At 39.6% G+C, this 26,385-nt stretch overlaps 2 protein-coding genes across 4 annotated transcripts in view; one reads left to right on the top strand and one right to left on the bottom strand.

Annotated features, from left to right (window-relative positions):
- The window catches only part of NCF4 (neutrophil cytosolic factor 4), a 51,535-nt gene that overhangs the window by 6,180 nt on the left and 18,970 nt on the right, over nt 1-26,385 (top strand). The window contains exon 3 of one of the 2 annotated variants that reach the window (XM_053978450.1): nt 5,258-5,406. Coding sequence is in view for 1 of the 2 variants with exons in the window: in XM_053978449.1 (XP_053834424.1) it covers nt 9,600-9,616 (17 nt within the window). In the remaining variant the exon portion in view is untranslated. Of the gene's footprint in view, nt 1-5,257; nt 5,407-9,539; nt 9,617-26,385 lie in introns of those variants that run through there. The other variant, XM_053978449.1, reaches the window with a different exon arrangement.
- PVALB (parvalbumin) lies at nt 1,009-11,089 on the bottom strand. 2 transcript variants are annotated; one of them, XM_053978453.1, is made up of 5 exons: nt 11,069-11,089; nt 10,387-10,454; nt 8,280-8,412; nt 7,719-7,828; nt 1,009-2,589 (listed from the first exon to the last, which is right to left on the bottom strand). In XM_053978453.1, exons 2-5 carry the CDS (start codon nt 10,445-10,447, stop codon nt 2,561-2,563), a joined length of 333 nt encoding a protein of 110 aa, XP_053834428.1. In that variant the 5' UTR covers nt 10,448-10,454; nt 11,069-11,089; the 3' UTR covers nt 1,009-2,560. The 2 variants fall into 2 exon arrangements, with proteins under 2 accessions (XP_053834428.1, XP_053834427.1); XM_053978452.1 differs by lacking the exon at nt 11,069-11,089 and adding an exon at nt 10,895-10,951.

Genomic DNA, 26,385 nt, shown 5'->3' with positions numbered 1-26,385 from the left:
AACAATTGAAGATTAGGAGAAGATCTGGAAGAAATTTGTGTGGGAAAATAAGAGTCTAAGAAGATTCAGCATTGAAAGGAAAGTAGTAATTTGATGGCAATTGATAAAACAGTCGTTTGTCTCTGGGCAGAGATTTACTTATATTACCCTTGTATTTGAATTTTTCTTTTCTTTGGCGATAGATGCATGTTGAAATTTGAACTTCTAATTTAAAATGCAGCTGGGGGGAAAAAAAGTGTGTTTAAATAGAGTTTTTGGGAATTCAGAGTATAAGATCTCAGAATACAGGATCTGAGTATATCAGTTGCATATTTGAATAAACCAATCAAATGCAGGTTTAGAATATCTTATATTGTCAGCATGAAAAGTAGAGGTGGTATTTTGGAGGTCTCTCTACCCATTGTAATTTTTTTCAGTTTGAAAATAAAGGACATTTATTTTCACCTTCTCCATTACGATAGGACTGAAAATTTTCAGGCCAAGTTAGGCACTCAGTGTTGCTTGTCCCTGAGTGATTGAGGTAACAACAGGAAGAAAGACTGAAGCAGGGATCATTGGGGTATTCAACTATTATGCTTGTGAAATATCGCCATTGATGTTGCTGTAACTTCATTTATTTCACGAAATCTGTTGTAATTATTTTTTAGACTCATTAGTGGCTTTATTTATTTGCTGTTTGTTCTATTGGTTTTTGATTTTGGGGGTTTGTTTGTTTGTTTGTTTGTTTGTTTTGCTAAATCCCTGGATAACATCTCAGCTTTCGTGCCATCCAGCGAAGCATTAAAATACAAATCCTTGCAGCTTCAGAGAACAGAAAGGGACTATAAAGGGCTTTGTTTATACAGCAACCTTTATGTCGCTGCTCGTATTCCCTGGACCTTCATTCTCGCTGCTGCAGTAGCCGGATGCCTTTTTGGTGGCTCTGTGTGCTCCTGTAATGAGGCTTTATTGCCACGCGAGGTCAGCAGCTGCCGAGAAAAAGCAGGAAATAAACTCACTCCACTGCAATCCGTTTTCATTTGCTTTATTTAGAATACTTAAAAATCAATACATCCTTCAGAACCGTATATACAGTGTGCAAAACCAAAGGATTTCATTTGAACGCACAGCATCTTCAGCAAAAAGTCTTTCTTGCGAGTTACTACAGAGTGGGGATCTAAAATGGCTTTAGGAACATTTATTGGCTTCCCGAGTAGCATTGGGTAATTGCTGTGGCAGAGGATGGTATTCTGTACAGTGTGATGATGACAGGGTTTCAGCCTTATCTTGTCGTCTCCACTAAATTGGTGATAATAAATTTAAATTGAATAAGGTATTATTGTTGCAGGGAATAGTTTGGAATACAGAAATGGAAAATAGTCTTCCTTTTTACTGCAGTAATAATCAATGTTCTGTCAAGATGTGGGGGAGATGTTGCCTGGAAGAATTTTTCCCCTGCTTTAGTCTTTGCTTTAAAAGCAAAACACCCCCCAACAACACAGGTAAAAAGTGTAAGCTTGGTGCCAAAGTTACTGAACAGGATTTGGGAAATAAATATTGAGCTCTGTCATAGGCTTACTATTGGCTAATCATTTCCTTAGCATAAGTCTCGGTTTCCTATATATAACTCCAAAGAAGATATTCGCTTATCTGGTAAAGTTTTAGAATAAATTTTTTTTATGGGATTTTCTGATTTACTGTTTTTACAATGGGATTATCAACTGCAGCATCACACCTGAATCTTGGTGTTCTTTTTCCTGAAATTCATATTGTTATTTCTTGTGAGTATGCCATTCTTCCTGTCTTAGATAGTTGTGTAACATTGCTAGCAAACATACCCTGTGTTTCCGAAGTGACTGCTTTTTAATAGTTTACGAAGTTATCTTCATGTATGATTGGCACCAACTGATATTTCTGTCAAACCTTTTATCCAAAAATCCCGCTGCACTGGGCAAATTGAACAAATTATACAGACGATGATCAACTTACTGATCACCAAAATGCAGCAGGGGAGATGTAGTTTAAATATTAGGAAATACTTTTTAGCTATAACACTGATTAAGTTGAAAGAATGAACTGCCAAATGAAGTTGGGTAATTGCCATCACTAGAGATTTTCCATCACTAGAGATTTTCCATGCTATGAGTATGCATCCATTTAGCAGGGATGGCTTAAAAATAATGCAGTCAGTTTTGCCACTGTTCAGGACTTGGACTGAATGACTCACTATATGCATGTTTTATCCGAAATAATTTTTTAAATTTCTTCCTACTTTACCCTGGCTAGGGATAAAGCAGCAGGGATGTCAGCAAAAAAACAAGTAACATTTTCTCTCAGCATGTGCCAAGCCTACATGAAATAAGAAACAAGTTGTAGTGAGAGAGAAGAAAGCCCAGATTGATGTGACCTTTATTATTTTAACAGTGTCTTTCAGCACAATTACAGAGTTGCAGGATTGCAGAGAACAGAGCTGGAGTATAAAATAACATAAATAAATAGAACAGGAGCCAAAGCAGTCAGCAGGAGGTGGTTGGAATTGGGCAGTGAAGGATGGGTGAAGGGTTTGCATTGGTCAAAGCCTTTATGATTCAGCCACCATAGTTGCAAATTCTGGAGAAAGGAAAGAATTAAAAAAAAATATCTTAAAAACCAAAATTTAAAGAAGGAGGAAGCATATTACAATGAATACAGAGTCACTCGTGTAGCAGAAACATCACAATAACAGAAGAGCAAAGAAATCCAAGTTAATTAAAGGGAAAGTATGATTTGGGAAATCTTACAGTGAAATGAAAGGATTTTTTGAGAGTAAGGGAGAAATGCTATACATGCCAGATTGTAAGACTTCCACCACTGTTCATCTGAAGAACTTGATAAGTTCTTGGTTATTTCTTTGTAAATCTCAATGGGATGAAGGCAAGAAATAGAAATTTAGTCTTGCAGTGAGATAAATTTATTTTATATCAGAGTTTGGCAAAGAGAATCATTAATGAGTCTTTCAAAGTATTTGTGTCCCATATTATAATTATATTGCATTTAAACTCAATTTTCTAATTGTAAATTGAGTGAAAGTGACAGATTACAGAAACAGAAGGCTGATACTAACCTATGTAGCAATTTTGACCATGTTGTAAGAATGGGAAAAATTCCTGTGGTGTCAGAGAGCCAGGATTTTACCCTGTGGCTTTTATTAGTGGTACATCCATAATATTTACATAAACGTATCTATCTGCAGTTTGGGGTTCTTTTATGCTTTGGTATATATAATGCCTTTCAGCAGGGAGATAAAAGCATGGAAAAGGCACATTTGTATCCTGGTGAATGGCTGACTGGTTATAATTCCTAACTCCATCTAACCTTGGAAGAGTTACACATGAGAATACCTTGCATAGTTGTATGTGCCTCAGAGCACTGAAAATGACAGACTGGAGGGAATCCCAAGAAGAGCAACAAAGATGCTAAAGGGATTAGAGGGTATGCAGAGAGAGTGCTTTATGGGTTTAACATAATCAGCTGAGAGGAAAATGACAAACAGGGGAGGGAGTCATCTGTAAAGGCTCAAAAAAATTACTGAAGCTTGACATAATGAAGAATAAAGTCTGGCAACTGAAAAAGATAAAAGATTAAAATTAGGCATTTTAAAGAATATTCTGGTGTTCAGTTAAAAAATGCTGAACTCTAAACAAGTGAGATCTTAATTGACTGTTGTGTGCAAACATCACTTTTAATGGCATGTCCAAAAACTATGTTGCCAAATGCATACAAACCAGACTGAGAAATAAAAAATGTCAGAGGGTTTAAATTAATTCCAAATTTATCCATCGTTTTGAAAGATGTAAATCCAAATTAGGATTAGTGATGCAGATTACTTAACACAAAACATGTATAAATCCTGTACATGGTGGGTACATAGATTGAAAGTGTTGCAAACTGAATTTAAGAGATAACATAAAGTGCTTGTGATAAAAACCCCAACTATTCTGGGCAAAAAAGGAGAAAGGCCATGATTAATAAATCTTTGTGTGAATAAGTCCTACAGAGAGAAACATGAATTGCAATGGATCAAACCTTTCCAAAAGGGAAAACTAACTATATATACTGTTAAAACAGGTTGTCATACTTATTACAGCTAAATTAAATACCTTTTATAATAATTTGTATCTACAGAATATATTTGGAAAAGGTTATTCAGACTTGCAGCCAAATACTTTCTATAATACATTTTGATAGTGCTATTATTGCTTAATAGCAATATATTTCACAGGTACTTTCTGATAGCCAACAAACCATAAAATACTCCTTCTTGAATAATTGCAACAATTTCACTCTTCCCAGGATTTTCAATGTATTTTAAATATTTCAAAGATGTTCCAGTTGAATAATCTTCTAAATTAGTTCACTACTCATTTTTGTATGAAGGTTAGTCCAACCACAGGTGGCTTGTAGAAGCATTGTTACAAAGTGTACTCATATATGCAAAACTTCTGAGATAAGGCAGGGTATATCAGTCCCTTGTAAATGGTTATTGCCTCTGGCCTGTTAGTGAGGAAATCCTTGTGATTTACTACATCCTTGTTTCCAGTTGTAGTTACCCTTCCATACAAAATTAAGTTATGTCTTTCTTTGCACAAATAGTGGCTTTAAATTGCAAGGATTTAGACCATTTTGTAATGTAAAATAATTTGGTAGTTGTTTTATGTCAAAGCTCTGACTTAAAAGGAGAGGACACTGTGTTCAGTACAGTTTAGTACTATATACCAGCCTAATGCATGCCCTCTAGTATTTTACCGAAATCACAGACATGATTACAGAGGACATGTTGTAGGCTTGTGATTTCTCTCATCAGATTGTGTTTTTTACATTTTCTTTACAACAGTAAATCTGTTTAGGAAACTTTATAAGTAATGACTTATGCTGCAACATCATGATTTAATAGTTGTAATTTTGCATGTTTAATATCACATTTTTACAGCATTCTGATTTTCAGGGATAAAAATTTGCATTTGTGCTGCCCACAGTACATGATCTTTGAAAGTTCTCTATGTACTTTCTCAAGTCTATTTATATCAAGAAACTAAAAGGCATGATGTTCATGTCCAATGCCAATACACAAAATAGATTTAAAACAATATTATGACTAGAAATTTTTTTTTCTCATCTTTCTTATAAATATTTTCCTGAAATTAATAGAGCTGCTTCAGCATCATTTTTCAGCCCAAACTAGAAGCTAAGGTTGCTTGTGTTAGGAGGTAACCTGGTCTTGACCTGCAATTTTTTTCAGATTCATCATCTTCTGACCACATTGGTGGAATGTGGAGGGGGTTTGACACTGCACAGAAGATGATCATGTCTTACAGGAACTGGCTGCAAGTTTTCAGCTCTTTGAAACTGCTTCATCAGCCACAAGCTCAAACCATGATCGGACAAGAGGTAAACTGCTGAAACTATTTCAGAGCTGAATGGTCTTGCAGAAATGAGAAAAGGTTTAAAGAAGAATCAACAGGAAAAAGAGAAAATTTGTAATGTGAGACCCCAGCTAGAAGAAGGCTGATTAGGTTGGGATTAATGTTTGTGATGATACATCTGAGCTAGTTGTCTCTGTGGTTTTAAAAATTCCTAAAGATCAGTTCTTGCAATGGCTGTGGACTCCTGAGGGGCAGCATTCCCTCAGGAAGGGCCATCAGGAGAATTAACATTAACCCCTATGAAAGGCTGCCTGTTTGCAATCGTGTAGTGATTTAGGAAGCTGATGTTTGAAACAAGGGGTAGAAGTGATGTCTGACAATTCAGCTGCAGGGAAACAAAATTGGTTTGCAACAGAAATACAGCATTGCAATACTGCATATGAATGGAATGTACATTTGTGACTTTACATTTTATTTACATATGCAGTTATATTCTTGAATTGGATTTATAGGCCAAAGGAAAAGCTGGGAAGTATCTGTCCTCCTTGTCCTTTGGTCACAGTCTCAGCTGTTAACTTTTGTATGTATTTCAAGCCTTTCTGGTGTAAAAATTGGCTGTTAAAGTAAAATTTAAGAAATAGAAAAGAAACTGATAGTGTTGTATGGTAGGGATATGGTCAGAAGAATCAAAAGAAAAAACCACATCATTCTCTTCTCATTATCAAGTGTAAACACAGTATTTCCATTTCAAAGTTAGGGAACAGTAAAAGCTGCAGAAGAAAGAGATAAGGAGAAGAGGCATTTCATATTGCTTTATTGCAATGTACTGGGTTTCATGCACTGTTTCAAAGAAGAAGTTATGGTAGTCTTAAATATGAAGGTTAATGCTGTATTTTTTTGTACAAGCCAAAATCATTATGCAATATTGTTCCTTTATTCCAATTAACACTAGTTTTGATTTGCAGCCTTCTGGAATAGCTGAAAATTTATCTGATATGAGGCTGGATCAGCTGGAAGCTTACTTACCTGAATTGAATTTTCTTTTGAAAAACTTGCCCAGTGATTTTAGTACTACTACCACTAATTTTAGTGTGTATAAAGAAGACCTGTATAACAAAGAATATGAAGTTTCAAGAAATGACACCCACACTGGATTCAGCAGTACTGCTGAAGTTTAGCAGGAGCTTTGCCTAAACCATAATATAGTCATGATTAGAGAAATTAAGAGGCTTTGGTCTAGGAACACGGCCATAGTCACTGATGTGCCAGTGTGCATTTCCTGACTGATATGTCTGTGGCTGTTTTTGTGTGTCATCTTCTAAGTTGGGAGACTGTGTTAGTTAACTTTGCTTTTTATATCTATTTTAATTTACTTTTTTTTCTTTTGAGGGAACTTTTTGTAAAAATTGCAGAGATTAGGTAACACAGAGAGAAATTAATGGGTTTAGGTATTTTTTAGATTTGAACTTATGTTATGGCTTATTGATATGTCAAAACCCTAGCAAGTGCCTGCTCTCTAGGTGGTTTAGTACTCTGGCCCCAAACTTCTATCTCCTTCAATGAGGAAAGCTTTAGTTTAGAATTGCATCTCTTCTTGTCTCCTTCAGTGTGTTTCATTCACTCTCACCTCCAAAACAAGAGGAAAAAGGAGAAAATTTATGTGTGGGCTAAGCTGATTCATCCCAAGGGGGAATAGCAAACGGCACTAGCTTTTTAAGCAATGCTGTGAGAGGAAAAGTTGTTCTTTTCTTGTATTTCTCATATTCAGTAAAAGGGACTGACAAGCTTTCTTAGGTGTGAAGACCCACGTAAATACTAGCATAAGCTGGATAGACTGTTACTGTATAGAAATTCTGTAGCAAAATGGGTGTACTTTGAATTTTAATAGCATTGCTTTGCTAAGTCATGCACTACTTTCCCGCTAACTAAACATCAAGCACAAATGCTGATGCTCAGCTTTTATTCTTTCCAAGCTTTATAGTCAAACTTCAGCCTCTGAACTCGCAGTGTCCTGATCCTCACTCCACTGATATCAACAGACAAATTACAGCACTTGAAATAGAGTTTGGCTGGGTACTGAGTCCTGCGCTGCGGAGTGCCCGACCCACTGCCGGGTTCTGTGAGCTCCTGCCCCCTCTAGTGTCACAACTCGGCTCCTCTTCCTCTAACGCTTCTGAGCAAGGTCCAGCAAATGGAGCAGGACTTGCCAATTCATTAAACCCATATTATGCCCTTCAGAAGGTCACAACCCCCAGTGATTCCTAGGTTTCCTCGGTTCTTGTGTGTAAGGGTAATATTCGGTTGTTATTGTCAAAGTTTACTCCTCTAATTACGTACCATCAGCGCCAATTTTACCATCACCATCCTTATCTCCAGCAGCAAGAAGAGCCTTCGTTTCTTTGTCTGATAGGTCTCTTCCTTCTGGGGTAAAGCCCTTCAGGACAAACCTAAGGAGGAAGCATAGAAAATAAAGGAAGGTTTGTTTGGAGTTTTTATTTGTTTGTTTGGTTTTGGTTTGGGTTTGTTTTTTTCCCACAGAACAATTACACTTCGTATCTATTTGTACCACTGATTTGAGACACAACTTGGAATCCAGCGTTGTGTCTTCTACTTTTGACCTTCTTTAACATTCAGAAGCGCCGTACTCTGAAACTGCGTTTGAAGAACTACCTGTAAGGTATTGACCATTCATGTGTTTCAGGGATCCTGCAATTCAGGTGGCAACTAGCTATCTGCAAGACTCTTTAGATCACGTGCTCGGCAAACAACTGGCATAGCACACAAATACTAGTCAAGAGTTTCAGCTGTATGTTACTGCCTAAAGTCTTGTAAAAATAACCCACAGGAAATCAGACTCTTAAGGCAGGGATATTTGAGAAAGGATGTAACTTTACTTACTTCAATTCTTCCTCTTCAATGAAGCCGCTCTGATCTTTATCAAGAATATGGAAAACCTTCTTCACATCTTCTGGGCTCTTCTTTTTCAATCCTACCATCTCGAAAAACTTTTTGTAGTTAAAAGATTCAGCCGCTATAAGAGATGAAAAACCAAAGAACTGCTTAGAAAAGTCATTGAAACACACACACCAACACATACCCGCGGTTTTCTTCCATGCTGCTGTTTTTCCTGCCCTGGGAGGAACAGTGGAGCCCAGCTGTGGTAGGAGCTGGGTGTACTCAGTGTAATCATCCGTGCTTCACAGGTGCTAATACAAATAAACAAAGGAGCAGAGGGGCAATGTCTCCATTTTGCAGATGAAGAGCTGAGCTACAGAAGGATGAGACTTGCCCAAGGTCACACAAGAAGTCTGTGACAGACTTGGGAGCTTTGGGAGCTGAAGTCTAATGTGCTCGGTCTCATTTTAGTGCCTTAAACCTTTTTTTTTTTTTTTTTTTCTTTCTCTCCAAGTTTTACACTAGAACAGTCATATGAGAGCAGACTCTGACTATTAGATAACTGTCACTTTTTGACATTTCCACCCCTGGAAAAAAAAAACCAAAAATGCTCTTGCTCAAGCACTGGCGAGAAGTGTTTCAGAGCACTGTTTGTTTGTTTTTTTTTTTTGTTTTTTTTTTTTTTTTTTTCCTGGAGACTTACTAGAAATCAGTGTTCCATTTCAACCGCTAAAGGAATGTGCAATCGTAGTGTGTGAGCTCAGACACTGCAAGGGAGTGCTGCACGGCGCGCTGCCTGTAAGACCTTGTGAGGAGCTGTCTCCGGGGAGGAAAAAAACAAACAACCCAGAGCCCTTGAAATCGGAGCCTAGTTTACCTGCTCCACCTCCCTTGTCATTTAACCGCACCCGCTTTTGTCCCACCCAGGTAGCCTAACAACTGAGATGTGGATTGGAAATACCATACAGTGACCTCCAAAACGTGCGGCGGACTTTTTTTTTTTTTTTTTTTTTCCTTCCTCATGCATTCTTATTGCCGCCGCGTTAAATTTTCCCATTACATAAAACTAAGGAGGCTCAGTCTTCCGTGATCTGCCTGAGATCTGTCATTAGTTGCTGCTAATTGCATCTGCTCCGGGACTTGGGGATAGTCACAGAACAATGGAAGCTAATGAGTAAAACAGCTGCTGGATCCAGCAAAGCAATTTGTCGCTCCGTCTGACTCTCCGGCTTCTGAGCTGAGCCGGGCTCAGCGGGTCTTGCGCTTCTGTCTGTTCGGGAAGGTCATCGCACAGAGCAGGACAGACAGAGGCGGCTCCCCGGGATGGTGCGGTCAGCCAGGTAGTTCGGGGGAGGTGGGGAGGAATAACGTGCATCCCGGGGCACGATTTCTGGCTTTCTTTGAAAGCAACCTTAACTACCTGAATCTCTGTAAACACGAAGAGGGTTTGCTGTCAGTTTTGGGGGTCGCGATAAATGAGAGGGGTAGGGAACATCTGATACCCGGAGGAGTGTAAGAGGGAAGTGTGGACCACTGCAGCCATTCGACCTGCAGGGAGCCCCTGCAGTCGAGCAGTGCACCCGCACCCGTGCCCTACTGTTACCTTCTGTCCATCCCGAAAAGCAAAGCCCACCCGCGGATTCTGCATAGGAAGTACAGAGTCGCTTCTTATATCCTTGAAACGGGAAACAGCAGTTCTGTAACATCTGAAACTAAATTTCAGGAATGAGTGGGAAGCTGCTGACATCCACTGCTGACTTCTCTATCCCACACCAAGATATAATGCAGCTTGGTTCGCCGAGGGGTTTGTTCCCTTTGAAAGTATCCTCTCGGTAGAAGCAAAGTCTCTCCACAGTTACTGCTTACTTTCCTTAAAAATAAATATTTCACCTCTGTAATGTGCAGGACAACTTTGCTGAGGATGCAGCCTTGTACTTCATAAACCTGTCAGAGGCATTCATTGAACATCTGAAAACACATCCTCATTTGAAATTTTGTCTAGCTAGTTCCTCTAATCTTCCTATAGCTGAAATAAATGCACAGCTATCCTAACCTGAAGGGATGACTGGAGGAAAAGAGAGAAGGAAAAAAATAGGAAAAAAGCACTCACCTGAAAAGGCTCCCACAGCCTTCTTGATATCCTCAGCGCTGAGCAAGTCAGTCATAGCCATCCTGCAACTGTTTGAACAGGGAAGCAAGTGCGAAAAGATTAAAAAGTGCTTTTCTCATCATTTCTGCTCATATGACCAAAGCTGCAGTGCTGTGTGGGGATGGCACACCGGGAAAGGCTGGACCCGTGCCAGCTCTATAGCTCTGTGTGGATAAGTGCTGTGGGCTGTCGCTCTCCAGTTTGCAGAACACCAAGTAGTCCACAGACGCGAGGGTTCAGCTAAAGAGAGGGCACGGTGGATACCTTTGTGGGGACTGGGGTGGGGGAGGACGCAGGTGGGGGTCACTCCCTGGGAGGCTGGAGCCTAAGCCTTACTGGAGCAGTGCCAGAGTCTGCTGCGATACCGGCTGGAGAAAGAGTTTTGCCAAGGTCAAGTCCTCGGATGCAGTGGACAAACTAGTGGTGCAGAGCAGAGCCTTTTCCTTTAGTAAGTCAGAATGAGCTTTACCAGTTATATTCGGTGATGAGTAAGGAACTGCAGCATATGCCAAGCTTCAAGCTGCTCTTGAAGTCGGGAAGCAAATGTAATGTAGCTTTTGAACATTTGCCTTATCGTTCAACCACTTTAAACATCTCCCCCTTCTCCCTTCCCCTCCCCTTCACACACATATTCCTTTTAGACCTTTTTTCTTTCAGGCCAGTCCATATTAAGCATCATCCTCACTGAATTAATTATCACATCCCAGCAAGTCCTACAGATCCCGTTTGTAATGCACAATATGCTGCAGAATCTTCTGTGATAGGGTATGGCAAAATGAGATGCGAGGTGACAACACACTCGTGAGGAGCTCCTGTGCGGTAGTGGGTTTCTCAGGCAGGACCGGGCACTTCCCATTAGCATCAAAAAAGAAAGCATTTAGGATTTGTAATGTGTTTTGTAGAGTTATTTTCTTTCTCCAAGAATCTGTGCCCATTTTCCACATAAAATATGGCAAGTAGTCCAACTTGCTCTCAGAGTTTGGGCAGGAGCCATTAGGCTGAGGTAGCCAAGGTTAGGGCCCAGTAGTAGGGCAGATCTCTGCAGGAGTATTGGCATCGTGCTCCAGGAGAGACGGGGGAGGACAGAGTGGTGGCAGCGAGATCCCCGGGCGCGATCGTCGGGTACGGCCCGGTCCCGCTGCCACAATCACACCTCCCCTCTGAATGGGGCTGCTGGAGAGCAGCCTTGAAAAGGGGGCGGCTTGTGCAGAACCTCGGGTTGTGCTGTCAATAATTGCTCGGTGCTTTTAGAAGTACGAGCCTCGTCCTTTTTTTTTTTTTTTTTTTTCCCTCCATGGCCCAAGTTCAGCTATAATGGATAAGTCATTACCATGACACTGAACGCAGAAAGACTGAGGAGGAGGTGACATTGGGGTCCCCCCGCCTTTTTTTTTTTTTTTTTTCCTTCTCCTTTTCTTTCCTAAAAGTCGTCTCTTCATTGTGGAAGGGACTAACGTTTTTCTCTCATTGGAACTCCCTCCCCCCCACACCCCCACGGCCTCCCTTTTTCGTGTATTTCCCGAGATGCAAGAGATGCTTAGTTTTCTCCAAGGACAAACAAGGAGATGGATGGTGGAGCCACGTCCCTCTCCCTAGGCTGAATGCATCCTTCCCTGCTCTACAGGGAAAGAGGAGCTGAGCGCTGGGATGCTGAACTGAGATAAACAGCAGCCCCCCAGAAGAGCTCTGTGCACCTTCTCGCATGGGTCGTTCTCAGCAGCCCGGTTCTTTTGGAGCTGGGCGGTGGAAGGGTGCAGTAAAGACAGCACTCGGTGTACTGGGGTCTCTTGCTTTAGCAGAGTTCAGGGTTAGGACCCTATTGTTAGTCCGTTTTAAAAGTAGGATGAGTGCAGACCCATCAATATGCAGTTGTTTGCCAGAGATCAGTGTGCCGTATATTATGAAATTGACGTCCCTTTACCTTTCCTTAACTGAGGGAAGAGAGGACAATCTCTTGTTGCCAGTGCAGACACCGCCGGCCCAATGCTACATCGCCCTCTGCTTTCTCTGCTTTGCTGCGTCCGGCATCGGTGTGGTCTGAAAAGGAGTTGGGCCTCAGTCTCCGCAGGTTTTCCCCCTTTCTTACGAATCTTTTGCAAACCCGTTGTTGAGCCACAGAGCTTCCTTTTAGGTCCCTACAAACAGGAACGCACCTGCCCACCCGCCAGTGAAGATGCTCTCTTAGCGGATGACTCGTGTTTCGGTGTTAACCCCGCTCTGCTGACAAGGCAGAGCACATTTGGACGGCTGCCCTCGGGGGTAACTCGAGCCGGTGGCTGGCAGAGGCGATGCGCAGCGCTGCCTGCTGTGCTGGCAGACGCCGATCAGGTTAACTAGCCTCATGCCAGGCAAACCGGCCAGAGGCGCATTCCCTGTCTGTGTCTCGGGGATGAGAGCCGGGCGGCTCCCTCCGCATCTCTAACGATGCGCGAACTGCCCCGCTTTCCCTCCGTCACCGGATCTGTCAGCCCTCTACGGCCTAATCATGCTGTGGAGGCGAAAAGTGAGAGGTGTCAGAAAAATGAAGCTTCAGATCAGGTGGAGCCATCTGTAGAGCGTAAATAACATTTCCCCCAACTCAGAAGCCATGTCTACCCTCCACAGCCAGGAAGGTGAAAGCAGCGACACAGGGTTTGCGAAGCGGACAGCTGGGATCTGACATGGAGGAGCGGCTGAGGCCCAGCTCCAGCCTCAGCAGTGTCTCTCTTTAAGGACAGCTAGCAAATTTCCAGCTTTTAACCTCCAACCTGTAGTCAAAACTGTTATTCTAATAAAAAAGGTGTTTCACGAGTTGACAGTTTCTCACTCGACCCTTCATCTTTTTCTCATCATCCCTGCGAGATGAATGACGCGTTTTCCTTTATCTCTGAGATTTTGCCAATTTTCCTGCCCGAGCTATTTGCAAAATCCACACCGTGGATTTCCAAGTTGTCTGCACCAAAACTTTTGTGTAGATCAACTCCCCGTTCCACCAGCACCAGAATGATGACATTGTTACTAAGTAAACAACCAAATAAATAAAGTAGAAATCAGCCCACCCTTTCCAAAAGCAAACCAGGGAGAATTTCCTGAACACCACGAAGCCTTCACACCAATAATTGAAGCAGAAAGACGGCGGTCCTTTGCAAAAAGGGTGACACATTTCCTTTAGTTTCCTAGCGACCACACCAAAGAGAGCAACTTCATCCCATCGCTTACAGTCATCTGTGCAGAAAGAGAGGTGCCATTTCTAGACGTGTTCTGGGTGTTGTGGTTTTTCTCTTTGGTTCACAGCTGGCTATTTCAGCTCTATATAACCTCTTCGGGAGTCCTTGCTCTCGTTCTCATTCACTTTCTTCCTTCTCTTTCCCAGTTTTGTCATTTCCACCTTCTCCCCTGCTTTTCTCCTCATTCCCCCTCAATGAGTTCACCTATTTACTCCTTTTAATGATCTATTATTCTCATTTGGAGTCTCCTTTGCGGGAAGCCATTCCTCAGTGTTTGAGAGATTTGCATCTCTTTGTTTCCGGGCTTTTGTTTATGGAAAGGGGAATGATGCCGAAGTGATAGAAGGTACCCTTATTTGCGAAGATCCTGCTTCTTGCCCGGAGCTGGTGAATCCACGTTTGCTGCGGAAATTTGAGCATTTTCTTGCTACTTACCTCTTGAATCTCTTGTAAGCACGCTTGAAAAGGTGTTAGATAGGGAGGTGGTCAAAAAGAGGTGGAACTCCGGGTAGGAACCGCACTTATATAATCTCTCTGGCTCTTTCTATTTTCGGCAGGTGATACCCACTCCTCACCGGTATCAGATATTCAGGGGTTTTGTTGGTGGTGTCACATTTATCTTTCCCTTAACTAATAGAGTAACGCTATTAATAATCCTTGGCGCTTACCTTCCCCTGGCTGTGAAAACCCATTACATTGGCAAACTGATGGTCCGCATGAAACTTGAATGCTAAGGGGAGAGGCAAGCAGTACAAGTGAGGTGCTAAGGGTCAAATTGGCAAACGATGAAAATGCCATTGAGATCTATTTTCCATTGTGTAGTCCATCTAGGGACTTTTCATGATGTTTAATGTTTTTCTGGCAAGGGAAAACGTTTTGCAAAGGACCATTAATCATATATCAGACGAAAGTGGCATCGGGGAGATCACGAGGTATTAGGAAGTTCAGTTCGAGAGATGGGGCTCTGCTCACGAAGGGAATAGGAAGATGTAACCCCCTCATTGGCGTGAGGGAAAGCAAAGATAGGCTCCAGAGTCTGCCCTTTTTTTTTTATTAGCCTTGACAGATACTACTTGAAACAAAACATAACAGCTCTAAATTGCTTCCTGCACCTGAAGCTACAACATTCAGCTTTAGCTCTTGGCCTTGAAGGAAGTCAGATTTTTTTTTTTTTTTTCCCGGCAGGCAACAACAAACCCAATTGTGTAATTCTGATCGATCATACTTACAGGGGCATGCAAAATCTGCATTCAGGGACCCATTGGGCAAGGTGCTGTAGAAGTCTAAAAATTTACAACCTGAGTTTTCTTGGGAAAGACAGGGAATTGTAAATGAAAAGATCCTATATACACAGCCATAATACATTGACTGTAACCTTTTCAGCATATAAATTCTTTTTATGCTGAGTTGCCTTTCCAGAGAAAGACACCTTTGAAGACACTTCTATTTTCACTTTGTCAAGCAATAATAAGAACAATAAAAATGTCTATGAAATGTATTTGCCATTCTGTAATCCATTTGGGGACGTGTTTCCTGATATTTAATGTTTTTCTGGCAAGGGGAAACATTTTATAAAGGATTATGCACTACCTTTACCTATAGTACATTTATGAGTAAAATAAAAAGGTTTTTTTCTGTTTCAGTACTCAAACCCAACATTTCTTAGGTTAAAAAGCAACCAAGGTTTTGCGAAAGGCAGGTGCTGCAAAAGCGAGCTCAGATTTTTCTAGCTTGATTAATTGATCCTAGAAGTGAGGAAAGATAATTGAGGTATGCATGGGATAGGTGTATTTAAAAATATTTCTCTACTGACCATATAATTTAGATGCTGAGTTCTGTGATAAATTGGAAGTACTCCATCAGCTTTAGATAATTTCTAAAGAGGCAGCTTTATTGAATCAAACATGACAAAGGTTAATTCAATCATTTGTCTTCTCTTACTTATTTTTTTCCCTATTACTTCCTGTAGTGGTTTTTGAGTTTTCAGTGTGCTGCAGTAGTATGGGAAGTAATACTGCTTTTCAGCAGCTTTGTTAATTTCTCACAAACACTGTGTCCATACCCTAGCTCAGAGCAGGTGATAATTATGGTGTGAAGTAGCTGGCTCTTGTGGCTCCAGATGTTTCAATCAAATGGTTTGTTGCCTTTGGAACAGTATAAATCATCGTATACTGTTTACTAAATTCAGTCATGTGGGGTTTGCATCCCCCTTTCCCATATTATAAACCCTTGGTGTAGTACCAAGGTTAGATTCTGGTTTAGAGATACCAGTATTTCATGGTTGTTAGCTGCACGCTTCATTTCCATTTGGTAGTTTCCAGAACAACTTTTCTCTTTTACCTTCCTTTGGCAGCTCAGAGAGGATAAGGACTGTAGGACTATCTTTTTGGCTAATGGACTGTCACTTCCATCTCTGTCTGTTCCACTGGAATGACTGCATTTCTCCACTGGTGAAAGGAGGACAAGTGCAGGGCCACTCATTGTGATTCCTCTGTGTAATTCAGCCATGTGAAAGCAATCCTGATTAGGGGAAATCCTTTCTTATCCTTTTAGTTAGTTCCTACTAAGGCTTATTTACTAAGAGAGAAGCAGATTTTTGACCACATTGGGCATATTGTGAGGTCTTTGTTACATGTCAGATATTTAATTAATTAAAAGGGGCTTTGTTGTTGGGATTTTCTTTTTTTTTTGTAAGAAGGAGACAATCAAAATCTGACACATCTAGGTTATTTGTACAAATCTTCCTGAAGCTGGAAGGTGTGGAGAGTTGTGGCTCTCTGAGATTTCACCTATGTGAAATGGTAGAATTTAGGGAGGAAGTTTGTGTTACTGCACTTGTCAGTTTTGGTAATGTGGTTGCATATTTACTATCATCTCAATCAAGTTCATTCACAAATAGATTAGAGCTGGGTTTCCCCTTTAGGATACATATACAGTGTGGAGTTGGGGATGCTCATCCATTATAATTTCTTTTTCTCTTTCCTACCACACATAAATGACTGCAATCTGAATAATAAGGTTCTCCTGGTCCCTATCAGCCAATGTATCCAAAATTTGGGACGGTATAAGCATAGCACTAGCATAGCACCTTAAAACAGGAAGCTTGGCCTGCTGCTATCTCCTATGTCTGCTATGTGTTGTGACAAGCAACTTTAGTCTTCAAGGATAGCAGCCATCTTTTGCTTCCCATAGATTTTCCTTATTTGTTAGAGATGTAAGAGAATCAAAGAATCATTAAAGTTGGAAAAAGCCTCCAAGATCATCAAGTCCAAGCTTTGACTGAGCACTACCAGCTCTAAGTGCTACATCCAGTTGTTTCTTGAACACTTTCTGGGATGGTTACTCCCCCACTTTCCTAAGCAGCCCATTCCAATGCTTAACCACCATTTCAGGGGCGAAATTCTTTCAGATGACCAACCTGAACCTTTAGTCTGCCAAGGATGTTGTGATGATGAGCACTTATATGTGTTGGAGAGAAAAACAGACAAATTCATGGAAGAGAGATCCACTGAAACTGATCAAACCCCTACAGGCCACATGCAGCTTGTGAAGTTCCTGAGCCAAAATGGTTGTGATTTGGGATAGGATTAGGGGAAAGTGTTGTAATCTAACTGCCTTGTGATTACATTCCTCCAAACACTTTTATCTATGTCCACTGTCACTACTGTTTACACTACTGAAAGTGTCCTTTGTTTTGTATATACTGATTTTAATTTCCTCTGCAATGGCCTGTTCTTGGCTTTGCCTAAGGGAAGTCTGTATTCCTAGGATCAAAGCTCAGTGATTCTAATTTTACTGATTTTTCCATTCCTCTGATAATTGTCTCAAAAGCTGAAGATAGCAAATAGCTGCAAGAGATACCCCAGAGGTAAGAAATAGGTCACTACTAGTCCATGCTACCAGTGGGCTTTGGGGACTCCCCAGCTTGTATTGCAAATGGCGTGGAAAAGAAAGTGAAATGTCTCACCCAAAGGGGATAATACAAATAAAAACCCCGAGATAGGTGTAAACCCCTGGTGAGAGTTAGGCTCAAATTACCAAACAAGAAAAAAGCAAGTGCTGAAAGAGTAGGTCTGTGTATCATAACAACTCCTAGCAACTTCAAATGGATATTTACAGCAGGAAAAAAAGCTGTTAGTCCCAGTGGGAAACCCTGACCCCAAGGTTAAGAGAATGGAAACAGTTGGTTTTCTTTACAACAGACACTTGTGGGTATCAGACATTTGTCATAATTGACACTCTGGTGGTGTTCACACTGGGATGGATAAGCCCCATGTAATTATTACCACAGGGGTTATATTCCAGAAAAACTAGCACAGCAGAAAGATGGTTTCATTACTTATTCCTATTTATACTAGGCTGCTGGTAGGAGAACAGTCAAAGTATTTGATCAGGGTAAACAGCTTTTGGGGAAATTGGACTTTAGTTTTAGCAGCTGGAATTCTATGGTAACCCAAATTTTGATAGTCATTCTTTGATTAATCTGTTGGTTTTTTTTTTTTTTCTTCTTTTTTTTCTTTTTTTCTCCCTTTCTTTTTCCATGTCTTTTTTTCTCTTTAAAAATTTAATGCACTTGTAATTAATTTCAGAGGTGTTAGTGCCCAGTGAGATGGATTTAAAAGTCAAAGGTTTGTAAAGGAGTCATATCTTTCTGGGTTAACAGCAAGTGGGAAGAATTTTATAGCTGTGATGCTGAAATGGCAAGCTGGGGCTTTGCTGCCAACATCCCAAGCGTAAATTACTAGATAAGGAAGTCTATAACTATTACCAGAACAGGATCACTGTGTGTCAGCTGTTTATTTATTGTCAATATTTCATTAGAAAACAGTTCTTCCATTTACACCATTGGTAAATGAGATATCTGCTTAAGTTAAAGTGATGATTTGAATTCAGCTAAAGTGAATAACAGTAAATAAAAGTCATTGTTCTGTAATGCTGTTTCAGTCACTCTGATGAAATGAGTTGAACAGCATCAGTACAGTTGTTAATAAACAAATGAACACAAAATGATCTTATTTGCACTAAAAGAATATCTCCATGTTGTTAATGGCCTGAATCTGACCCAAACGCTGAATTCTCCTGCGCTTTCACTTCTCTATATCTTTAGATTGCCTAAATGGAAGGCTACAGGAAGGAAATCTCTGCTCTTGCTACCTGTTCAAAACTTCTTAAGAGAATGGACAGACATTCACGTGTTGGCTTGTCTGGCAGCACTCACCTGGGATCCCCTCAGGTAAATGTCAGTTTGAAAGTTTGAATTTATCTCTCCTAAAATCCTTATCCTCTGTGTTCAGGAGAAAAAAAATATTAAAGAAAGACTCACAGGCATATTCCTAAGGGAAGTATATTTTCCCTGCTATTTCCACTGTATCTCAACTTGTTACAATTTCCTTTTAGATATTCCTTCTGATAATCATCACATTGTTAATAATTTTATGTATGGGGATTTCTTTGAAAAGGTTTTCAAATGAAAGTGAAAAGGTTTATTCCTACTACTTAAAAAATTATTTGCAAAAAGGAAATAGATTTATTAGACTAACCATTTTTATAGAAACTTATGGTTTTTTTTTATATTTTGCACATCTGAATTGATCCTCATTATGGACATATTTTTTTGCTTGGATGTTTGTATTGCTTCTCCTTCCCCAAAAGGTTCACAGTGGCAATCTCTTGCAGAAATCATCCTATTGTAGGCCTTTTTGAATTCCTGCTTTCAAAACTTTGTATATATTCCTTGTGTAGGGAAAAGAAGTGTTGTAATCTAGAAGCAGAACATCAATGCATTTGGTAGAGATTCATCTGCACTTTAGGCTCAGGCTTTGGTATTTTGATGGTTGTTTATAAGAGGCAATAGCCTTCCAAGCCTTTTGAGTTTTAATCTCACTGGGACACAGAAGCTTCTGTCTTGAAGAAGAATGAGATATTTCAGAAAACTGATCATTAATAGCTTGCTTGTGGATGATGTAGAGACTTGCAAGACACAAGTGATGTGCTGGTTGGCAGCATTTTGCCTCTGAAATTTATAATCTTAGTTCTTTTTCTGCACTTCTGTTGACAATTCTGCTCTGTAATTTCTAAAGGAAAAAGCAAATATCAGGGCATACTAAAAACCTTGTTAATCTCAGAAGTAGTGTATTTCCATGTCTTCTGTTACTATTGCCTGGCTTCCTAGGGACTTATTTTTCCAGTACTTTCTCCTGGTAAAGGGCAGACAACAGAAAGACCAACAAATCAACTGTTTTACATGAGACCATAGAGTATAGTGGCACAAGAAATTGCATGTTACATCCTGTCACGGCTGGTATCTTCCAAAATGGACCATCCTTTCCTTTTTTGTTGCTCTAGGTCTTGATGGAGAGAAGTATAGCTTGTGACAGCTGTTTCACTTGGGTGGAGCAAAGAGATCACTCCTTTCACATAGAGGATTTGTTCGTTACTTGACCTCTTCTTTACTACCACAGTCACCCTGTTTATTGCACAGAACACAGTCTCTTTTCAGTTAGACTTCTTTTTACCCTTTCTTAATAGAGCCAGATTTGTTCCAATTATTAATATTATTGATAAGCCTGTATTCATAAGCATATTGTAAAAATGCTTAAAGCTGTGTTCACAAGAGACAGAGGGAGGAGTGGGGCTCTTCCTTCTCCCAGGAGAGCAAAAGTTTGCTAATGCCCCGTGAGGGAATGACAGATGATTTCTCTCTCAGGTTATACATGCTCTAAATCCTTGCCACTGTTTTTCTCCAGCAATGAGGAGACAGATGCTACTGTAAAAGCACAGAACTTGTGCAAATCCTTTACAAAGACCTTTATTACTGCTATGAGTAAAACCAAGTGACTTACTTAACCTTTCGTACTATTTTTAGATGAGCTTATGTTTCTGAAGGATGTATTTGATTGCCTTTCATGGTTTTGGCTAGTCTTCTGTTGATTTTTTCCCCTTTTCTTTTAGTGTGATATGGGAGGATGAAGGTGTGATAAAGTGTCTGTTTCTCTGAGCTGTTGTGTTGGTATTTGTTAACCTGACATTTTGTGTGATGTGCCCAATTCCCTTTCTAGCAGTTTCTAGTAGCCATGGGAATAAAGACAGCAGAAATCACACTTTTCACACACAATTTCTCTCCTGAAAAAAACCCCAAAACTGGTGGAAGGGATAGACAAATGATTTTGTGAACAAATCTCTGATTTGGCCTCAGGGTAAATGCTATGAAGTCTTGGGAGAGGAAGTTTGTTTTTATTTCACCAGTTTAATGTAACCTGGTTTGCATGAATTGCTTTTACATCCAGAGAATGCAGTTTCAACTCAGATGTCTTTTGACAGAGGGTCTGAGCCATCTTCCACAGTTGTCATTGAGACTCTTGTGGTGTTTTTAATGGAGATTTCACCATGGTCCTCTTCTAGAGCTTTTCTCAGGGACTGCAATGTGATGGGGATCAATTAGTACGACTGACTAATTACTTTGCAGAGAGAAGGCCAATTGGTTAGGAGTTTCATTGACACCATAAAGCTATGTGGGTACTGATCTCTTGGTAGATATCAGTGACTGATGAAAACTACTGATGTTCTAGATTGTAATCTAAAGGCAAATCCAGGTAAAAGATTTGTCTCTTATGCTGTTTCTTCTTAAGCATCTGTATTTTATGCATGTGCTTTTTATTGTTTATAAGAAAGAGTATATACTGGACTGTCATATTATGTTTTGTTTTGTGGTTTTGTTTTGAGTTTTTCTTGTTGTTGTGGTTTCTTTTTGGTTTTTTTTTTTTTTTTTTTTTTTTTTGTGTGTGTGTATAAGGATACGTAATTGTCCATCTTCTGACATAGAAGAACCACAGAAAAATACAGTTCTGGAATGAGGAATTATCATATATTGTCACCAAAACTAAGTATTGACATACAAAGTTTTAAAACACTGTATTTTATTACTTACTAAGACTGGGAGGAATATCTGTTCTGGTAAGTACTTATGAGTATGTGAGAGAAGCAAACAAGGGAATGATTGATTGTGTGAGGATGAAGGCTGGGGAACTGATACATACATGCTGAGAGAGAGAGATGTAGATAAATACCTTTTCACTGTGGGTGTCAGCTGGAACAGATACCTCAAGCTTGCATTCAGCCTTAACCTAAGGAGGTGTGTGTGTATAAATTTCTCCTCGCTACATAATCAACACTTGTAGAGGAAAGTATGTACCTATGTGAAAAAAACAAGTACATACCTGATGTAGAGTTAAATGAAAAGTTGTTTCAATAGCTGAGTTCCTGCTCTTATAAAATCAGGGAAATTGTGGTCCTCTGGAAAAATATGTAGAAGCTTTGAGGAACCTGTAGAGAAAAACATAGTTCTCCTACGTTTTGCTAAGTGGAACATTTGGAACTTTCTGCTCCCCTACCAGAAGTGCATCTGATACACTGTACAGGGATTTCAAAGTTTAATTTAGCTTAACTCTTGGCTGCAAACAACTGCTGATAAATTTAGTTGGAGGATAAGGGAAGACTAATAGCTCCTTAAAAGGAGCCTGAAGATGAGACAGCAAAACAAAAACATCTGCTAGACTCTCCCTTAGAATGGTAGCACACCATACAGTCATATTTTAGAGAAATAAATATGTTGGTTTTGGGCGAGGAGTGATTTTTGTAGATCTAGACACTTGGAGAAAGAAAACCAAATCTGTGTTTAAGGGAGTTGTTCCCTTTCTGAAGTGAAAGAGGGGGTATCTTGACTGGAATCAGTAATATATAGCTAACACCCTTCTCCTGTGGTTCTACATAGTTTGCTAGTCCTTTAAAAATAGCCGTTGTTAACTTATTTTCCCCATTATGTTTTTTGTTGTTGTTGTTACTGTTTGGTTTTTTAAAATAGATTGTAATGTTTGTATAGTCTTCAGATTTCTTTGTCAGCATTAATTCAAGTGTGCATTCTTAAGCAAGGCTACCACATCTTCTTCAATTTCTCTGTGGTTAGTAAAGTAGTATTAAGCAGTATTTCATATGTCCAGTCAAAATGGAGACTCAAACCAAATCAGTACAAGAAAACTCATTCAGGTATTTATTTGGAGAATAGACTTATTGGAAATTACTAGAAGTTTCTCTTCCTAGATGCTTCTTTCTCACTTGTTTTATACTGCATCAAATTTTCAAGATCCAGCTGTAAATGGAGCCTTTTATAAGTATTGTACTTAGATGTCTCATAGCAAGAAACAATTCTTATGCCAAAGGCAGTGTGATCTTGCACAGTCTTCTTTATCCTTAACTTTTAGACTATGAACAGTCCCTCTGAAGCTAGATTTGGAGCTGAAATGAGAATGAAGTAACTATTTAATGCTTTTATTTCCTGCCTTCTTCACATAGCCTTCTGCTATCCCACAGTTACATTTTTAGTTTTTCTATTGCCCAAAGGCCTCAGAGAGAACTTACATGAGAAAAGGTTAAAAAGAAAAAAGTATTTGAATAATTATTATTCAAACTAAGAGGGAGTCATCATTTGATAACATTTCAATCTGCTTAAAAAGAAATGTCCTTTCATAAAGTGTTTAATTATCTTGTGGGTTTAGCAGCTGGATGATATTATTTAAGCCAAGAGTTTATTGAGATTTGCAGAAGGATTATATGTAAAAGCAGAGTGTCTGTTGTTAGCCAAGCTAAATCTGATAGAATTTGAAAGCATAAGACAGTCATCTGTAAGAATGTGAACTATATTGCCAAGTCAAGCAAGTGTGTTTGGTTTTCAAATTTTTTTTGTGTTTTGCAACAACAATTGAAAAGAAAGTATTCAGATTAGAAATACAGGTCTGCTCTGATGAATCGGAATATGGATTCAAGAGGAGAGAAACGAACAATTTTTCTAGGATAAAAGTTTCTGTTACGTTCATAAACCCTTTGTATGTTTACATGATGATGTAGGTGGACTGGTAAGCCCCATGTCTTGCATTTAAAATATGTGAACAGGAACTTTTCTCTAACTGAGAGCAAAATGTCACTGACTTTTCAAGTTATATCTCTAAAATACCAGTTGGAGTTATGTAGTTATGTGGTGAAAGTGTTATTTTCTGTGATACTTGTTCTCTGAATCAGGTCTATTTATAAAACTCTGCAGCCTTTCTGACTGCTCACTAGTTAACAGCCTAAAGAGCCCAATTTCAAGTTGTGTAAATGTTTCTTCATCCTTCGTTTCACTGTGTCAGTATGCCAGGCATTGTGAATGTTATAACAGTTTTATTTCTTATACTAAGACTCTTGATGTCTAAAGGCCACAGCATTAGCAAGAATAAAGAGACTGAGGGTAATGGGAGACAAACTACTATGGCAAAAGAAAACCCGAAGAAATGTATTAGTTACTAATAAAATTAGTGCAGGTCCAGTGCTTGTGTGGTGCATAATTTTAGTCTCTTTATTTATTTTCATGGCAGACATACTTCACTCCTCCCCCTTTTTGGAGCACCGAATACTTGAACTGTCAAGAAACCTTTGAGGAAGGCTGCTCAAAGGTACTTTACACATCTCTCAAGCTCTCTTGATTATTTTACAAGTATCATTAATGCAGACCAGGTTTTCCCTGGGATTACCAGGTCAGTTTATAGGTTTCTTGGTCATTCCAAAGCTTCCCCACACACTTGATAGACTTGATGACAAGAGAGCTGACAAAGCAGGTGCAGGCCCAAAGCCAAATAATTAGCTGCTATTTAGGGGAGGTGCCTTGAGGAATTATTTTCCAGCTTAGAGGTTCAAGGCTAGAAGGACAAAGGTTGGGATCAATAAAGGAAATAAAAGGTTATGTGAAGAGAAAAGTAGGTTGAGGAGGAAGATGGGCTTGGGGAGGGATGAAAAAATTTCACCATTTCCAAGGTGAGGCAGGAAAAGTTTGTGATCAAAGAGAAAAGAATTTGCAGATGAATGAGGTAGGAAGTATAAGCAAGACATGGAGATCAGTTGATTTCTTCTTTCTGTCAATCCAATCTGAGAATATGCATCAATATATTTTACTATGATGTTATTAAAGGGAATGATTTTAGAAGTGTTGATTTTAGGAGAATGTGGATTTCATCTCATTCCTTTTTTTTTAATACAAGAAATTTAATTTTATAGCACCGTATTATAGACTGTCTGAAGTGTTCATGGTTGCCAAATGCCTGAGAGATTTTAATTTAGGTCAAGCAGATTGTCTTGGCTGACCAGTAACTCTGAAGGAGGCTTTGGTTGTCTGAAGATAGCATCTGGTATCTGCACATAGAATAAGTAAGGTTAGAAGGGGCCACCAGATGTCATATATGCAATGAATAGCTCAAAGATGACCCAATATAAAGGAAAGATTAAACTTGTCTAGTCAAAATTTGCACATTTCCCATTATAGAGATCCCACAGTCTTTCTAGGCCCTTGTTCCAGTGTCATGTTGAATTATTTTTTCTTATCTCAACTGAGATTTTTTTGCTTGCGTAACTCTGTCTCCTGTCCTTTCATTGTCCACCTAGGAGAAGAGTCTAGCTGTGTCTGCTCTTTAATTTCACTTTGTTTAGTTGGACTAACAATTGTATCTCCCTCCCAGTCTTTTCCTTTTTAAGCTAAACCACGTAATTTACTTCAACCTTTCCTTGAATATCATATGCTCCAGCCTTATTTGTCCTTGGTTAAGCTCTATCAGACTGTCAATATTTGTCTTGTTTTTGAGGATCCAAAACTAGTGATGGTATTCCAGATACAGTCTTACAGTATTCCAGACACAGCCTGATAAGCATTTACTAGACAAGAAAAAGAATTACTCTTGACCTACTGGCTACTGTTTTGCTACTGCAAACATCCCCAACAAACTGAAGTGTAAGTATAGAGAGAGAAATAAAGGCTAAACAATGAAGATCTATGAAAGAAGAGGAAAAAGCAAGGATTTGAGTAAAGCTTGGTCAGCAAAATTGCAAATGTTGTGGATCTGAGACTGTAGTTTTGCTAGGCAGCCATGCTGTCAGACAGTGGGAAAAAGGCTCTGATCTATTACCTTTTATGATGTAGAGGTCTTGGCAAGGAATATTACTACCTCAGGGCGTCTACAGATTTTCAGGTACCAACAGTATATTCCAGGCAGTTCCCCAGAGAGTAAGGTCTAAATTCATCAGTTTTCCCTTCTTATCTCCTAATGTAAATCATATTGACATATCTAAGAGGTATAATTTATAGCCAGCCTTCTGGGTGGTCAGCTTCACATCTCATAAATTAGATAGCCAGACACATGTGGGTCAAGATTGGAAATGCACTGCAATTCTTTAGAGAAAGGATAGATTCTTTCCAATTATACCTTACATTTGATTGTTTCCACACATCCCAATTTATGTTACTCTTTTTGTCAGATGTGCATTGTCCCTGTTTTTTCGCTCACTCTGTCCTTTTTCTTCAGTGGAGCATGTTAGTGGTTGTAGTAAATCAGAATATGAAGTTACCTGACTTTTATGTGTAATCTTTTGTTTCTCTGACTTCCCAGATATAGAATAAAGGACCATGTCCTTCTTCCCAGCCTTCCCTCCCTTGTTCTCTCTCCAGAAGCACATGTTTCACAATGAGATGAACTGCAGAGAAAGTTCAAAGAGAGTTCTCTGGATGTCAAAGATCATGATGCTCTCTTGCAGGTCAACAGCAGAAGGAGATGTCCCAGCTCTTCTCAAATTCTAAAGAAAGATTTAAATTAGTCTCAGATGGGTCTGTGGATTATCACAGCACTCACTGTACAGCAGCGCCTGAGATACTTCCTTTTTTTTTTTCCAGACTAGGTTT

Source organism: Vidua macroura, chromosome 5 (genome assembly GCF_024509145.1).
Source record: "Vidua macroura isolate BioBank_ID:100142 chromosome 5, ASM2450914v1, whole genome shotgun sequence".
NCBI lineage: Eukaryota > Metazoa > Chordata > Aves > Passeriformes > Viduidae > Vidua > Vidua macroura.
This window is presented reverse-complemented; position numbering and strand designations above follow the sequence as displayed.

Bases quoted from the DNA above. Each gene is read 5' to 3' on its own strand.
- PVALB (XM_053978453.1), bottom strand. From the start codon at position 10,447: ATGGCTATGACTGACTTGCTCAGCGCTGAGGATATCAAGAAGGCTGTG. The intron at 8,413-10,386 runs GTGAGTGCTTTT...CATCTCTTATAG, and splicing joins GGCTGTGGGAGCCTTTTCAG to CGGCTGAATCTTTTAACTAC. The intron at 2,590-7,718 runs GTACGTAATTAG...TCCTTTCTCCAG, and splicing joins TGGTAAAATTGGCGCTGATG to AATTTGCAACTATGGTGGCT.